At 49.5% G+C, this 16,770-nt stretch overlaps 1 protein-coding gene across 4 annotated transcripts in view; it reads left to right on the top strand.

Moving 5' to 3' along the window:
* The window catches only part of PKNOX2 (PBX/knotted 1 homeobox 2), a 330,589-nt gene that overhangs the window by 71,020 nt on the left and 242,799 nt on the right, over nucleotides 1-16,770 (top strand). For all 4 annotated transcript variants that reach the window (XM_077839828.1, XM_077839827.1, XM_077839826.1 and 1 more), the window contains exon 2: nucleotides 16,448-16,587. In XM_077839828.1, the coding sequence (XP_077695954.1) occupies nucleotides 16,448-16,587 (140 nt within the window). The remainder of the gene's footprint in view (nucleotides 1-16,447; nucleotides 16,588-16,770) is intronic.

Raw genomic sequence — 16,770 nt, 5'->3', positions numbered from 1 at the left:
TCAATAAGGAACTAATAGATGATGAAATAATTAATGCCAATCAAACTGTTTTCAAGGAAAATAAGACTTGTCAAGCAAACCTGATATTCTTTAATGAGATCACAAGTCTGGTTGATAGAGGTAACTTGTATTGACTTAATGTACCTGGACTTCTGTTAAGCACTTGCCTTATTACCACGACATTCTTATTAAACATTTTATTACAAAATCAATATAGCACATATTAGGTAGATTAAATGCTAGCTAACTGGGGGATCTCAAAGTAATTGTTCATGAGGAATCATTGTCCAATGAGAGTTTCTAGTGGGATCCCACAAAGATACATTTTCAGCCCATTGATATTAAAATATTAGCAATGATATAAAGAAAAAATAAAAGCATTGCTAGTAAAGTCTGTAGACGATACAAGCCGTAATGAATAATGTTTAGGACAGGTCCATTCCTCAGTGATCTTGATCACTTGGTAGGATGGGCTCATTTGAACAACATGCATTTTAATACAGCTACATGCTAGGTTGTATATCTGAGAAACAAAGATGTGAAACACACTTACAGGCTGGGGAAACTGTATTCTGGAAAGCAGTGACTCTGAAAAGGACACAAGTCATGATGGATAACCAAGTGAACACGAGTTCCCAGTGTGAAGTGGTAGACAAAAGAGCCCAGCAATCCTTGTGTGCGTGTGTGTGTGTGTGTGTAAGCATTGAGTAGGAGTAATAAAGTACATGCCATTGATGCATATGATACTGGCCCAAGTATGCTGGAATATTGTGTCCTGTGTGGGTGAGGTTCTGTGGCCTTCAGTGTGCAGGAGGTCAGACTAAATAATCACGATGGTCCCTTCTAACCTTAAAGTCTGCGAGGTCCTATGTCCACACGTCAAAAAGAATGTTGACAAAATTGAAATGATTCAAGAGAAGATTTAGGGCTTGTTTACATGGTGGTTTAGTGGATACTAGAGGGCTGTAAAATTTTAGTCCACACTAGTGTCGTGCACTAACTAGCCCATGTGAACTCTGCTGACATGCACTAAAAGTACTTCACTGAGTGCTTGCTCGTGTCGATTCCATTCTAGGTGTGCGTGCACCCACGTGTGCAGTTGTCGATGACTTTTGCCTTAGTGGTATCCGTAGGGCCGGCTGTGGCGGCTCTGGAGAGCCACGCTCATGGTGCAATATATCAGGTGCTGCCAGCCCTGCGCCCTCTCAGTTCCTTGTTACCACCCATGGGGGTTGGTCGAAGTGCTTCTCTCCCTTCCTTCGCAAGTGGTTAGGGCTTTTTCTTGCCTCATTAAGAGCCATTCAGCCTTAGGGCTTTGTAAATAGTTGTAATTGTCCTTAATAGTTATAGTTGTAGATAGTTAATAGTTAGAGTCCCAGTGGGACTTTGGCCCCGGCGGGGCATGCCTCCATCCCCTGGGTTCAAGCCCTGTATGGGCTAACGGGCCCATGCCTGTTAGTGATCCCCATGGCAGCTGTCTCAAGTGCTTGGGCAAATCTCACATCAAGGAGAATCATAGAATATCAGAGTTGGAAGGGACCTCTGGAGGTCATCTAGTCCAACCCCCTGCCCAGAGCAGGACCAATCCCCAACTAAATCATCATAGCCAGGGCTCTGTCAAGCCTGACCTTAAAAACCTCTAAGGAAGGGGATTCCACCACCTCCCTAGGTAACGCATTCCAGTGTTTCACCGCCCTCCTAGTGAAAAAGTTTTTCCTAATATCCAACCTAAATCTCCCCCACTGCAACTTGAGACGATTACTCCTTTTCCTGTCATCTGCTATCAGTGAGAATAGTCTAGATCCATCCTTTTTGGATCCACCTTTCAGGTAGTTAAAAACAGCTATCAAATCCCCCCTCATTCTTCTCTTCTGTAGACTAAACAATCCCAGTTCCCTCAGCCTCTCCTCATAAGTCATGTGTTCCAGTCCCCTAATCATTTTTGTTGCCCTTCGCTGGACTCTCTCCAGTTTTTCCACATCCTACTTGTAGTGTGGGGCCCAAAACTGGACACAGTACTCCAGATGAGGCCTCACCAATGCTGAATAGAGGGGAACAATCATGTCCCTTCATCTGCTGGCAATGCCCCTACTTATACACCCCAAAATGCCATTGGCCTTCTTGGCAACAAGGGCACACTGTTGACTCATATCCAGCTTCTCATCCACTGTAACCCCTAGGTCCTTTTCTGCAGAACTGCTGCCAAGCCATTTGGCCCCTAGTCTGTAGTGGTGCATTGGATTCTTCTGTCCTAAGTGCAGGACTCTGTACTTGTCCTTATTGAACCTCAGATTTCTTTTGGCCCAATCCTCCCATTTGTCTAGGTCCCTCTGTATCCTATCCCTACCCTCCAGCGTATCTACCACTCCTCCCAGTTTAGTGTCATCTGCAAACTTGCTGAGGGTGCAATCCACACCATCCTCCAGATCATTAATGAAGATATTGAACAAAACCAGCCCCAGGACTGACCCTTGGGGCACTCCGCTAGATACCGGCTGCCAACTAGACATGGAGCCATTGATCACTACCCGTTGAGCCCGACAATCTAGCCAACTTTCTACCCACCTTGTAGTGCATACATCCAGCCCATACTTCTTTAACTTGCTGATAAGAATACTGTGGGAGACCGTGTCAAAAGCTTTGCTAAAGTCAAGAAATAACACGTCCACTGCTTTCCCTTCATCCACAGAACCAGTTCTCATCATAGAAGGCAATTAGATTAGTCAGGCATGACTTGCCCTTTGTGAATCCATGCTCACTGTTCCTGATCACTTTCCTCTTGTCTAAGTGCTTCAGAATTGATTCTTTGAGGACATGCTCCATGATTTTTCCAGGGACTGAGGTGAGGCTGACTGGCCTGTAGTTACCAGGATCCTCCTCCTTCCCTTTTTTAAAGATGGGCACTACATTAGCCTTTTTTCAGTCATCCGGGACTTCCCCAGATCGCCATGAGTTTTCAAAGATAATGGCCAATGGCTCTGCAATCACATCTGCCAATTTCTTTAGCACTCTCAGATGCAGTGCATCCGGCCTCATGGACTTGTGCACGTCCAGCTTTTCTAAATAGTCCCGAACCACTTCTTTCTTCACAGAGGGCTGGCCACCTCCTCCCCATGCTGTGCTGCCCAGTGCAGTAGTCTGGGAGCTGACCTTGTTCGTGAAGACAAAGGCAAAAAAAGCATTGAGTACATTAGCTTTTTCCACATCCTCTGTCACGAGGTTGCCTCCCTCATTCAGTAAGGGGCCCACACTTTCCTTGGCTTTCTTCTTGTTGCCAACATACCTGAAGAAACCCTTCTTGTTACTCTTAACATCTCTTGCTAGCTGCAACTCCAGGTGTGATTTAGCCTTCCTGATTTCACTCCTACATGCCCGAGCAATATTTTTGTACTCATCCCTGGTCATTTGTCCAATCTTCCACTTCTTGTAAGCTTCTTTTTTGTGTTTAAGATCAGCAAGGATTTCACTGTTAAGCCAAGCTGGTCGCCTGCCATATTTACTATTCTTTCTACACATTGAGATGGTTTGTCTCTGTAACCACAATAAGGATTCTTTAAAATACAGCCAGCTCTCCTGGACTCCTTTCCTCCTTATGTTATTCTCCCAGTGGATCCTGTCCATCAGTACCCTGAGGGAGTCATAGTCTGCTTTTCTGAAGTCCAGCGTCCGTATTCTGCTGCTTTCCTTTCTTTCTTGTGTCAGGATCCTGAACTCGACCATCTCATGGTCACTGCCTCCCAGGTTCCCATCCACTTTTGCTTCCCCTACTAATTCTTCCCGAGAAATGCCGCATTTGTGAGATCTTTCAGTCATGAACTCAGAAGAAGCAGGATATCTGTCTCTGAACTCTCCTAATGGAGTCAGCCCTTTGTCTGGCATCTGAGTCCTCCCACCAAGAATCAGCAAGTACCTCGGCATTGGTATTGGCATCCCCGGCACCGGGCTCCACCCAGCACCAATCAACATCTCTGGTGCCTAAGGAGAAGGTGCAGAAGCATGGCTCCCTGATACCAGACAAAAAGTATCAAGGCTCTTTGGGCAAGGGACCTAGTTCAGCCCACCTGGCCACTCTGGAGTTGCAAGTGCACGCTTCTCCAGCTGGGGCTCTGAGCCCCTCGAAAGTTCTGTCATCGACTCAGGCAGGGGCAGCGAGTTATATAGGCCATGGTGCCCGAGTTCCTGCAATATTCAGGGCCCGGGGGCCCAGCTCCACCAATATCTGGGGCCGGGTCTCTCCCCTGGCCGCACCTAACACCCCTGCGCACCTCCCCCAAGTGTCCCCTGACCCCAACTTGCTGCCCCCACGTGCCTCCCCCAGGCCCCAGAGCATCCCTGCCTCAAGGCAGTGGCTGCCCCCTGCAGCTCCACGCTGTGCTCTGCTGGCTCCCGGTATCAACTGCCCCCCACCCACTAGTGCCAGGGCAGACTGCCCCTGCTCCTGCCCTTCTGCCTCGGACCCTTCTCTTTTCTGGCGGGACCCTCCACCAGCACAGGCCCTCCCCCGCCCACAGTCACCGCTTCTGCCCCATGTTGGGCAAGGGGTAGCCCCACCCCCAGTGAGGCTACAGTGCAGTAGCAGGGGAGACAGTGCACATCTGATGGTGACCCCCACCAGCACCCACCACAGGAGAGGTGAGGGGGCTTCCTGGAGGGGAGGGGCCCATGAGGGGGCCCATGGAGCCATGGAGCCCGTGCAGTGACAATGGTGCGAGGTGAGTGTGCTGCCAGGGGAGAGGGGGCCCTCTCCCGGAGCTCGCTGCTGCGGTGGCGAGAAGGCTGGTAGGAGTCCTCCTTTCTGGCCCCAGCCCCATTAGCAGCCTACCTGCACCCCAAACTCCTCATCCCCAGCCAGAGCCCTCACCCATTTCACCCCAACCCTCTGCCCTAGCTCTGAGCCCGTCCCACACCCCAAACTCCTCATCCCCAGCCCCAAGACAGAGCCCTCATTCCCGCACACCCTAATCCTTGCCCTGAGCCCCTCCCAAACCTCTCATCCCAAGCCTCAAGACAGAGCCTTCATCCCCCCGCACCCTAACCCTCTGCCCTAGCCTTGAGTCCCTCCCACACCCCAAACCCTTCATCACAAGCCCCACCCCAGAGCCCTCACATTTTTACATTTTAAATTTATATATATATATATAGGCTTACAAGGCAGGTGTGAGGGGTCGGGACTTGGACCTGTTCTGGGCATCACCAAAAGTTATACAAACCTGCTGCCCCTGGACTCAGGGGAGTGGTATGTGATCCGAGCCCCTGCTGGCACCAGCTCCTGCCCAGGCCTCCCTGGCACGGAGAGAGCAAAGGCCTCCACCAGCACTGTCAACACAGCAGGGGCAGCAGGATGTAGCAAAAGCTCCCCAAGAGGGCAAGCCAGATACCATGACTCCTCGGGGTTAATGGAGTGTTTACAATCTTCTGAGATGAGACCGTGCTCCCCACCTCAGTGCCGCAAATCCCTGGAGTCACAGCCCAGCTCCTCTGGGGCTCACCCCCAGTCTGCAGTTGCGGTCACCGCCATCCAGGCGCGGTTTGCCTAAAGATTGATGTCAGTCTCCCTTTTACTGGCACCACACATCCTCCTATCGGTCGGCCTCTTATCGAAGATCCCCATCACCTCCCATGTGGAAACGCTCCCCATCCAGGCTCCGGTCTCCCAGGCGCTGCTACCAATCGCCCCAGTACTGACGCCACTTATCCCTCTCCGGACACCGGTCTCTAACGCAACCATTAGCAGGCACTCTCAGGAATCAACGGCTCCTCCATGGTCACCGTAAAGGGACTCCTCCAGTACAGCGGGACAGGTTAGCCCCTCACCCAGGTCTCACCAGCGTGATTGGGGCTCCAAGACCCCATCAACTTCAGCACAGAAGTGGCATCAAGGCCAGTGGCCAAACCAGTAGCCTTATTCGGATACATGGGAAATGCCAGTCATGGCAATGTCCCTTTCCCAATGCTCTTCGGCTGCTACCTCAGAGCAACAGCAGGCAGCAATAGTATCATCGGCAACATTGGGCTCAGTGCATGCATATCACTCAGAGGTCAGGGTAGAGGAAGCTCATCCCTAAACTGGACCCAGACTAGGAGGAGTCTAGTCTGTAAAAGAAGCTTATTGGAACATCTCTGAGGGTGAGATTTACCTTCATTTAGTTTCCTACTGTATTAGGGCTTACACTTTTTTTAGGTGTGTTTTATTTTATTTTGCTTGGTAACTTACTCCGTTCTGTCTGTTATTATTTGGAACCACTTAAATCCTATTTTTTATATTTAATAAAATCACTTTTTACTTATTAATTAACCCAGAGAAAGTAATTAATTCCTGGGGGAGCAAACAGCTGTGCATATCTCTCTATCAGTGTTATAGAGGGCAAACAATTTATGAGTTTATCCTGTATAAGCTTTACACAGAGTAAAACAGATTTGGGGTTTGGACCCCATTGGGAACTGGGTATCTGGGTGTTGGAGAGAGGAGCACTTCTTAAGCTGTTTTCAGTTAAGCCTGCAGCTTTTGGGAGACGTGGTTCAGACCTGCGTCTGTGTTTGTAGCAGGCTAGTGTGTCTGGCTCAACAAGGCAGGGTACTGAAGTCCCAAGCTGCCAAGGAAAATGGGCTCAGAGGTAGTCCCAGCACATCAGGTGGCAATCCCAAGTGGGTCCGTGTGACCCAACCCATCACAGTGGTGTAGCTGAGCAGGATCTGTGCACACCTGATTGCCTTGAAACACTGGTAGTGGCTTTAAGTGAGTTTTGAGTGTGGTGACTGGAGAACAGACAAAGTGGTTATGGTTTGTTATTTTCTGTTTGTTTATTTCGGGTGAGGGAAATAAGCACAAGAAAGCAGGAAAATGACTACCAGTGAGCAGCTACAAAACTAGAGCTAGCCAGACTGGAAGCAGAAGAGAAGGCAAAGGGCCGTGAGTTTCAATTGAGGCTCAAAGAATCAGAGGCAGCCGACTGCACACAGAAGGGCTATGCAAGCAGAGGCAGCCAGGGAGGAGACTGCAGCAGCCAGGGAGGAAGCTGCTCACAAAAGAGCCATGGAAACCCAGAGTTTAGCCCTGGAGTTAAAAGACCCAGATTGAGGCCCAGAAGCATGAACTGACTGTTATGGAGTGAAAGAGATAAAACCCTCCAACAGCTGGCTCCACTTCCCCAAAAATCCACCAATGGGAGCGACTATGTCCGCAGTATAATGAATCCAGTGATATTGCCGAATATTTCATCTCCTTTGAGAGACTGGGCACCCTCCATGCAATTCCTGACGATCAAAAAATGACTATGTTGATGGCAAAATTATCTAGAAGAGCTCTGGACATACTCAATAATATGTCTATTGATGATTTAACTGGGAATTGGTCCTGCTTCGAGCAGGGGGTTGGACTAGATGACCTTCAGGGGTCCCTTCCAACCCTGATATTCTATGATTCTATGATGCTTCAGACTATGGTAAATTTAAGGAACTGGTTTTAAAACAGTTTCAAATTACACTTGGAACCTACAGGGTTAAATTCAGGACTCTTAAAAGGGGATCTGGATTGAGTAATGTGTCTTATGTAAATGAAATGAGAGATTTATTAGGTAAGTGGGTGAGGGGAGAAGGCATTACAAGCTTTGAAGGAATATGTGATTTGGTTACTCAGGAACAATTCCTGATTTTGTGCAGTGATAATGTAAAGCAGTATTTGTGGGACAAAAAAATGAATGAAGTGGGTGAATTAGCTGGGTTTGCACTCTTACAAGCAGTCACAAGCTGTAATTAAACATAAACCAGTGGCAGAGGGGTACAGGTTTGGTGGAAGCAGAATCACTGTTCTACCCCTGGGAAAAAGGAGGCAGGGCGTTCACCTCCCCATTCCCGTTACTTGTCCCAAATCTCTTGTACAAGCAGAGAAGCCCAACTGCTAGACACACACTGGCCCACCCAGCCCTGTGCTGCCCCCCTGCCCAAGTCCCTGTCCCAGGGGAGTGGGGGAGGCTGCAGGGTATTCTCCCACCTCCATGCCCAGTGCCCTGCCCTTATGCCCAGCACCCCCTCAGCCAGAGACCTCCCCCACAGATCCCTATGCCCAATGCCTCTGGACTCCCTATGCCCAGCACCCCCCGCCCAGAGACCACTCCTGCTGGCCTCTCACCACAACTGCACAGCACCCACCACACCATATCCCGTGCCCAGCTCCTCCACCCACAGATCCCCTACTGTCCAGCACCCCCTTCACAGTCCCACCATCACAGCTGTATGGCACTCCATATTCCTGAGGGGATTCTGCATCAAATTCTGTGCATAATATTTTAAAATTCTGCCTTTTTTTTTTACAATAAATAAATGTGGAAGCTCCACCATGGCAGGGGGAGCACAGGCCACTGGCTGCATGGAGGTGGGAGAATACCCTGCAGCCTCCCCCACCCCCCTGGGACAGGGACTTGGCAGTAAAGCTGAACCTGACCCTGACGCAGCACAAGGGCCATGCCTGCCCCAGAAACACCCTGGGGCCCTGCCCCTTTTGCACCAGGCAACTTCTGAAGCAGTTTTCAGTTAAGCCTGAAGATTTTGGGGGGCATGGTTCAGATCTGGGTCTGTGTTTGTAGCAGGCTAGTGTGTCTAGCTCAACAAGGCAGGGTAAAGTCCCAAGCTGCCACAGAAAACAGGCTCTGAGGTAGTCCCAGCACATCAGATGGCAGTCCCAAGGGGGTCTCTGTGACCCAACACGGCACACATATGCCAGCAGTCTGCTGGGAAGCCCGTCAGGCCACCCCTAGTGCCAAGATCTTGGCAGCCTTTCCAATGCAAGGAGAAGGGACACTAACTTCAGAAGATGCCGCCCTTCTTCATCCCGCTCGCCTGAGCAATGTGGGCCTGCTCATTTTGAGGGTGCGCTTGAGAGCGACTCCCCAGTCAGTTCCCCAGATCCTTCCTGCCCTTTCCTGGACCATCTCCACATCCTTCCATTCAGCTTGGTTAAGGATAACCTCAGACCACTGCGTCCTGGATATAATATCTCAGGGCTGTACCCTGCAATTTATGGTTGCCCTTCCTCCCCTTCCCTCTTCAGGGACCCTTCTCATGAGGAACTCCTCATTCAGGATGTCAAAAAACTCCTGCACCTGCGGGCAGTGGAGGAGGTTTCTCGGAACATGCAAGGAAGAGGATTCTACTCCCGTTATTTCCTAATCCCAAAGGTCAAGCGGGGCCTAAGACGCATCCTGGATCTGCATCGCCGCAACAAGTCTCTCAAGAAGTTGAAGCTCTGCATGGTCTCCCTGGCCTCCATTATCACCTCCCTGGACCCAGGAGACTGGTATGCTGCTCTCGACTTGCAGCCACTTGACTGGGTAAACAAGCAAAGAGATAACTGAGGACCAAGACTGTGAAGTGTGATAATAGGAAGCAATAGTGTTTCCAGACAGAGCCTGCTTGTGGGTGTGTGACAGGGTTGGGACTCACCACTGCAGCGCCTCCTGCTGTTCTCTCTGGGAATTAGCTCAGTTCATGCTGAGCACCCTCTGCTGGTGGTGTCCTGTCCATCTTTCATCCTAGATTGGTGTCTCAACCCATGTTGCTCCCAGCTTGCAGCATCCTCTTCAGGACACTGCCCTCCAGCAATGCCCACTGCTCCAGTCTCACCCCCTTCCAGGGGTTTGGTGTTATCAGCAGTCCTTCTCTTTGCCCCAGCCACAATGGCCAACCACACCCCAACATTTAACCCCTTTTGGCAGGTCTGGCGCAGTCTGTGATGGCCACTCCCAATGGCCAGGTGGAAGTGCAAGGGGATGGAGGGGACCCAGGCCCACCCTCTACTCTGGGTCCCAACTCAGGGACCCTTTGGCAGCAGCTTTCCTGCCTACCCTCTTTCTCTCTGTTCATCCATCTCTCTCCCTGGGCCATTTCCTCTTCAGCCCCTTTGCACCAGCTAGGGGCTTTTTCTCAGGGCCTGCAGCCTGGCAGGTACCGGGCAGGAGCTCCCTTCTGCTCCCTCAGCCTGCCCTGTGCTGTGCTGTGCTGTGCTGTCCCTGGTGCGTACTGGGCAGGAGCTCCCTTCTACTCCCCCAGCGCTGTCCCTGGTGCTACTCTCCTCACACAAGAGACAGACCTTCACCCTCTAAAGACCTGGGAGAGACTGCCTGCTCCCTTCCTGGGCAGCTTTTATATAGGGCCTAGCCTAGCTCTGATTGGCTGGTTGTAATACTGGTCCTGATTGGCTCTTTAACAGGCACTCCCTGATTGGCTGCTGCCTTGCGCAGTCGCTCTGGCCTGTTGTAGCCCAATCTGGCATGGGGGTGGGGCACCGCCGCGCCACAGGGTGAATACACTCCCCCCTTAGAAGGAGATGATGATAAAAGCAGCTATGTGAACTGCCTTAGACGAACAGTCTCACCTGTGGACCCTGGCCTTGTGGGTGCCCAGGAATTCCCCATGCTGGAGCAGCGCCTGCTACAAGCCCTCAAGGAAAAGGCAGGAGGGTCCGGGACTGTCCATAGCAGAAGGGGCATAAGCATTGATTCTTGCTTGGCTGCTGCAAAGCACTTGTTTAGTAATGCGTGAAGGCTGGGAGGCTTATTATACTTTGGCCGTAAAACTGGTTATACTTGTGCACCTGGCATGGCTTCACTGAGTGTATCCGAGCCCCCACTCCCTTCTCCCCCCCTTTATCTTGGATAAAGGCCTGCATCCATTACTGTTATGAACTGGCAAAGGTACCCCTGCTGGCCATTGCGATGGCCCACTTTACTAGGGCGCAGGCGTCATCGGCAGCCTTCCTGGCACAGGTGCCGATCCAAGAGATCTGTGGGGCTGCTACCTGGTCCTCAGTCCACACTTCCGCATCTCATCACGTGCTCATCCAGTAAGCGTGGAATAATGCTGCCTTTGGCAGAGCAGTGCTGCAAGACCGTGAACTCTGAACCCGCCTCCAAGGGCACGGCTTGTGAGTCACCTAGAATGGAATCGACATGAGCAAGTACTCAAAGAAAATGGTTACCTATCTTTCCTAACTGCTGTTCTTCAAGATGTGTTGTTCCTGCCCATTCCATTACCTGCCCTCCTGCCCCTCTGTCAGAGTTAGAATTATTGACTGTCAGGGTTGGAAGGAACCTCAGGAGGTCATCTAGTCTAACCCCCTGCTCAAAGCAGGACCAATCCCCAATTTTTGCCCCAGATCCCTAAATGGCCCCCTCAAGGATTGAACTCACAACCCTGGGTTTAGCAGGCCAATGCTCAAACCACTGAGCTATCCCTCCACCCCCAGAGTTGTTGGCGTAGGGCCGATGGCATGGAGAGGCTAAGACCAGGAGAAATGAAGCAAGCTCCACTTGCCGCAGACTTTATCAATCCTGGCCACGGCGGCGTTAACAGGCCACTACATCTTGAATGGTCTCTTAGAATATGTGTTAACTGTGTACGATAAACAGTCTGTTCCACCTTTTATTTAGCTGTGACACTCTGAGTACCTTTCATGAACCTCAAGGAGAGCTCTGTGTAGCTTGAAAGCTTGTCTCTTTCCCCAACAAAAGCTGGCCCAATAAAAGATATTACCTCACCCACCTTGTTTCTTTAATCAGTCATTTCATTCTCTTCAGTACCTGGCTCTAAAGACAGACACAGCAGCAAACCATTGCCTTCCATCAGTCCTGCTTAGGTTATCAGAAACCTTCCTAAGTTGTTAGTGTATGGAAATGCCTGTGTCTGTGAGTCAATTTTTCCCTTGACCGCTAGCTTTTGGGAAACCAGGGTTTATATTTATAAAAAGGACTTCTTTAGCGTGTGCTTACATACAGTGCTGCTCACAATTAAATGCAGTGTGCTGAATTCGCCCCCAAGAGCTTTGTAGACCTGTAACTTCACTGGCCAACCATCTCATCTTTCCCTGGAGTGAAATGCAGCAATTGTCTTTATTAGGGGTATGGAACAGCTTGTGTATGAGGAGAGCTTAATAAGACTGGGACTCTTCAGCCTGGAAAAGAGACAACTAAGGATGGATATGATCGAGGTCTATAAAATCATAACTGGTGTGGATAAAGTAAATAAGGAAGTGTTATTTATTCTTCATAACACAAGAACTAGGAGTCACCAAATGAAATTAATAGGCAGTAAGTTTAAAACAAACAAAAGGAAGTATTTTTTCACACAACGCACAGTCAACCTGTGGAACTCTTTGCCAGAAGACGTTGTGAAGGCCAAGACTATAACGAGGTACAAAAAAGAACTAGATAAGTTCATGTAGGATAGGTCCATCAATGGCTATTAGCCAGGATGGGCAGGGATGGTGTCCCTAGCCTGTTTGCCAGAAGCTGGGAATGGGTGACAGCAGATGGATGTCTGGATGATTACCTGTTCTGTTCATTCCCTCTGGGGCACCTGGCATTGGCCACTGTTGGAAGACAGGATACTGGGCTAGATGGACCTTTGGTCTGACCCAGTCTGGCCATGCTTATGTCCCTCTCGGCTGATGCCTCTTTGGAAACTGAAATGACCATCTTTATGTATTCAAAATTACATAACTCTTGCCCCCTCCCCTCCACTTGCACCCTGAATAGAAATGTGGTGAAGCAGAGAGATGTCTCCCCACTCATGCTGACCCTTGACATTAACAGTAAGTATAGGGGACCATTTGCTGCAGAAACACAGATTATTGTCAAATTGCACTGGATCTGGAGCAATGCAAAATTTTGTGGTCTGCCATAATTTCTCCGGAATTCACCTCCATTTGTATAAAGAAATTGAAGTGCAATGAGTAAAAGGAAGAGACATTCAACAGAGGGAGGAAAATCAAATGAAGGCAAAGGTTCCCCCCCACCAAAATATGTTCAGGAGGAGAGCGGGATTGGAGCAGTTGGTTGGGAAGGGCTAAGGAATTCACACTGCTCTGGAATATTTGTATGGAAGTTAAAGTATATTTCTCTGATTCAGTTGGTAACAGCTGCTGAATTGGACTGTTGTTAATTTTCTGTGACCTTTGGATGAGATTTGAGAGCTGCAGCATTTCCTCTCCTTCAGCAGGGTTAAGGGTTACTGGTGGGTAGCCAGGTGATGACAACAGGAATTGGTGGGAATTATATTTGGAAAAATAAGTCTCCAGGACATTGTTAGAAATTCGAATAAGAAATGGCTTGTTCCACATTTCAATCCGGATGCCAATTCCTTGAGGTTTGTACTGTTAAATGTACTGACTTTACAGCTACTTGTTCCCAAAATACTAGTCTGGAAATTCAGTCGTTTGTCTGAATCCTGGTTTCTGGTGGAGAGAGAGGCAAATGGGTGGTACAGTGGGGAGGCACCAGATCTGTACACTTTTCCTAATGAAAAGAATGTCTTTGTGTTTTACTACAGGATGAGGATTATCAGGAAATTCCCTGCCTGGTACCAGAGGCCTTGTTGCCAGCCCCACTGTATTTGAGTCTGTGATTGTCTTTGGAGCTTTAATGACAAAGGGGTGAACTGTGGCTTTGCCATGAGCTGGCAGCAAGGGGCAGTGTGTGGTCATCCTGCCCCTGGAGCAAACCAAGGGGCAGATTGTGGCTCAGAGGCACAGCCTTCTCTCTGGATGGGTCCCCACTTACTATAAAGGGGAAATACCCCCATTCCAGATCCAGACCTAGCAGGCCAGTGAATTGGGGTGGAGCCAAGGCTTTGACCACTCCCCACATAGCCCCATCCACTCTTCCCCACTTGTGCAAGGGAGTGCTGTCCTTCTCATGCTGCTACGTGCAATCCAGCGCAAGGGATTAAGGTTATGCACTCTTACTTCCTTGTGCAGCTGCATCACAAGAGGGGAGGAATAGCTCAGTGGTTTGAGCATTGGCCTGCTAAACCTAGGGTTGTGACTTCAGTCCTTGAGGGGGCCATTTAGGGATCTGGGGCAAAAACTGGGGATTGGTCCTGCTTTGAGTAGGGGGTTGGACTAGATGACCTCCTGATGAGGTCACTTCCAACCCTGATATTCTATGATCAGTTGGGCTACATCTAACCCAGATCAACCATCATTTCTGAAATGTGACATTGCTTTGTGGTAATAAGTGTTTTGTGTTGGTACAGGGTGAGCAAGAGGAGCCTGACCGTTGCAAGTGAGAGCTCTTTGCCAGTAAGGGCAAAGTTTATAAGTCGGTTGCTATAGCTCCAGGGTGGGAAGAAGTGTGAGCAGATAGGCTCATGCAGCTTGAAAGATCTGATGTGGTCTTTTGCAATACATGGGTGCATCTGCAAATAAAAATAGCCTTTTTATGTTTTCTTTTTATTGTTCCAGGTCTTTGTTTGCTCCCCTTTCTCCAGGTTTGTCATTTCCCCTCCCCCAAATGCTGGTCCCTGACTTTTCATTTTCTTTTTTCCCTTTTGGCACGGGATGGGATGCAGTGGAAGAAATGATTTTCACCCCAGTTTTGGCCAGGTCTGGGCTGCAGCACTCACTTACCAGAGCTGGGCTTTCAAAAGCGCTGTGTGGCTCTGACTTACTGAGAAAGCTAGGTAGCCGGGCCCCACACATTCCCTGAATGCTGACTCACGGGGGAGCCTTTGCGTTGGCCTCCTCTGTTCTAAGAGACATGCAGCCTGGTGTTTGGTGCAGTTCAGCCAAGGCATTAAAATCAGTGTGTGGTTCCATCCTCACTCCGACTGCTGGCCCGCACCTGGTGTCATTATTTACTCTGCTGCACAGTGGTCAGAAATAGCCCAGCTTTGATGACCTGCCAGTCACATTGTAAAGTTCACCTGATAGGGGTTTTTGGAGAGGGGGCTGAGAGTGCCCTGACTAGAACAATGCAGGGTGGAATAGAGCTTTTGTTGCAGGTAGCTGACTGGCAGAGCGCCTGTCTAAATGATTCATTCCATGCTCTTGGGCTTGCTGTGTTAGGGTGTCTAAACTCTTGGAGATGTGTTGCTTTTTATTATTTACATCAAAATAAATGAACCAATAGGTACTCAGAATAGTAGAGATTAACACAGACTTCGCATGGCTGTAAATGATGATACAAGATGCAAGGCAATGGTGGAACAGGTCTGTTATTCCTGAATTTCCTGCTGTTTTTCATGTCAGACCTTTCCTGTCCTAAAAAGACTTAGGCTGGAATCTCAATAAATTCTCGTTGTGGGGAATAGGACTAAACAGTTTGGCATCTGTCTTTTCTAATGGTTCTGGCATCCTCCAATTATGTGCTACCCCATGGAATAGCTTCCAAGAAACATATTGACACAGACACACACACAAAAACACCACAAGGCAATCAAGCACACCAGCACAACCCTCCAAAAATCACACAGACACCAGTGAAATCAGCAAAATCACAGACAAAAAACATATGGTACATGATAACTAGGGCTCTACCAAATTCATGGCCATGAAAAACCCATCATGGACCATGAAATCTGGTGTTTTGTTTGCTTTTACCCTATACTATACAGATTTCACAGGGGAGACCAGCATTTCTCAAATTGGGGGTCCTGCGCAAAAGGGAATTGAGGGGGTTCACAAGGTTATTTTAGGGGGGGTATAGTATTTCCACCCTTGCTTTTGCACTGCCTTCAGAGCTGGGCGGGCAGAGAGCGGTGGCTGTTGACCGGGCGGCCCAGCTCTGAAGGCAGCGCCCTGCCAGCAGCAGACCAGAAGTAAGGGTGGCAACACCACACCGTGCCCTCCTTACTTCTGCGCTGCTGCCTTCAGAGCTGGGCGGCCGGAGAGCGGCAGCTGCTGACTGGGTGCCCAGCTCTGCCGCCAGCAGCACCGAATGGTGACAACACCACCACACCAGGCCATCCTGACTTCTGCGCTGCAGCTGGCGGGGCTGTGCCTGCGGAGCTGGGCTCCCGGCCAGCAGCTGCCGCTCGCCAGCCACCCAGCTCTGAAGGCAGCACTGCCGCCAGCAGCAGCGCAGAAGTAAGGGTAGCAGAACCGCAACCCTCCTACAATAACCTTGCAACCCCCCCCTCAACTCCTTTTTGGGTCAGCGCCCCTACAATTACAGCACTGTGAAATTTCCGATTTAAATAGCTGAAATAATGAAATGTATGATTTTTAAAATCCTATGACTGTTAAATTGATCAAAATGGATCACGAATTTGGTAGGGCCCGAATGATAACTCTGTAGAGAAAGGAGACAAACATACCCCTAAATTCAGAAAAACTCACACACATGCAAACATGGACTTGCTTGCACAGAGAGATGCACATATACAGAAGCAGTAACACACACAATTCACACACGTAAACGCACAGACACACACACAGGAACACAGACAAAACATAAGACAGAGACACACCCAGAGACAAGTGAGCAGGACCCAGTGGCACATAAACACAGAGCTACAACCACACACGTACAAGCACCTCGATGGTCACATGCATATGAGGCAATATTGATATTGCACACACACACAGTCACGAACAGAGAAGTGCCCCCCTCTCTTTCACTTACACACAGATCTGGTTTGTTATAAACCCCAGTGCTTTCTTGTCTTGTTTTAACAGATGACTGCCACCGCGCAACAGCCGGCTAAGGCACAGCCAGGGCACATCACAACACCCTCGGGAGCAGCCAATACCCCAGTCCCCAGCACTCCTATTGACCCTCAGGCACAGCTGGAGGCTGACAAGCGAGCTGTCTACAGGTACAGAGAAACTACTGCCAGGCTGCTCTTTAATGTTCCTTCCCATCACTGGAGTGGCATGTTGAGCTATTACTGCAATCTGGCCTGGGGCTAACATGTCAGCAGGAGTCTGCAGAGAGGCATTTGCTTAGGCGTCCTTGTCAATAGATTTTTCAGGAGGCAGCTTTCAGTTCACTTAAACTA

This window comes from Eretmochelys imbricata, chromosome 22, assembly GCF_965152235.1.
Source record: "Eretmochelys imbricata isolate rEreImb1 chromosome 22, rEreImb1.hap1, whole genome shotgun sequence".
In the NCBI taxonomy this organism is placed as follows: Eukaryota; Metazoa; Chordata; order Testudines; family Cheloniidae; genus Eretmochelys; species Eretmochelys imbricata.
The sequence above is the reverse complement of the archived record's forward strand: the minus strand, read 5'-3'. Positions and strand labels throughout refer to the sequence as shown.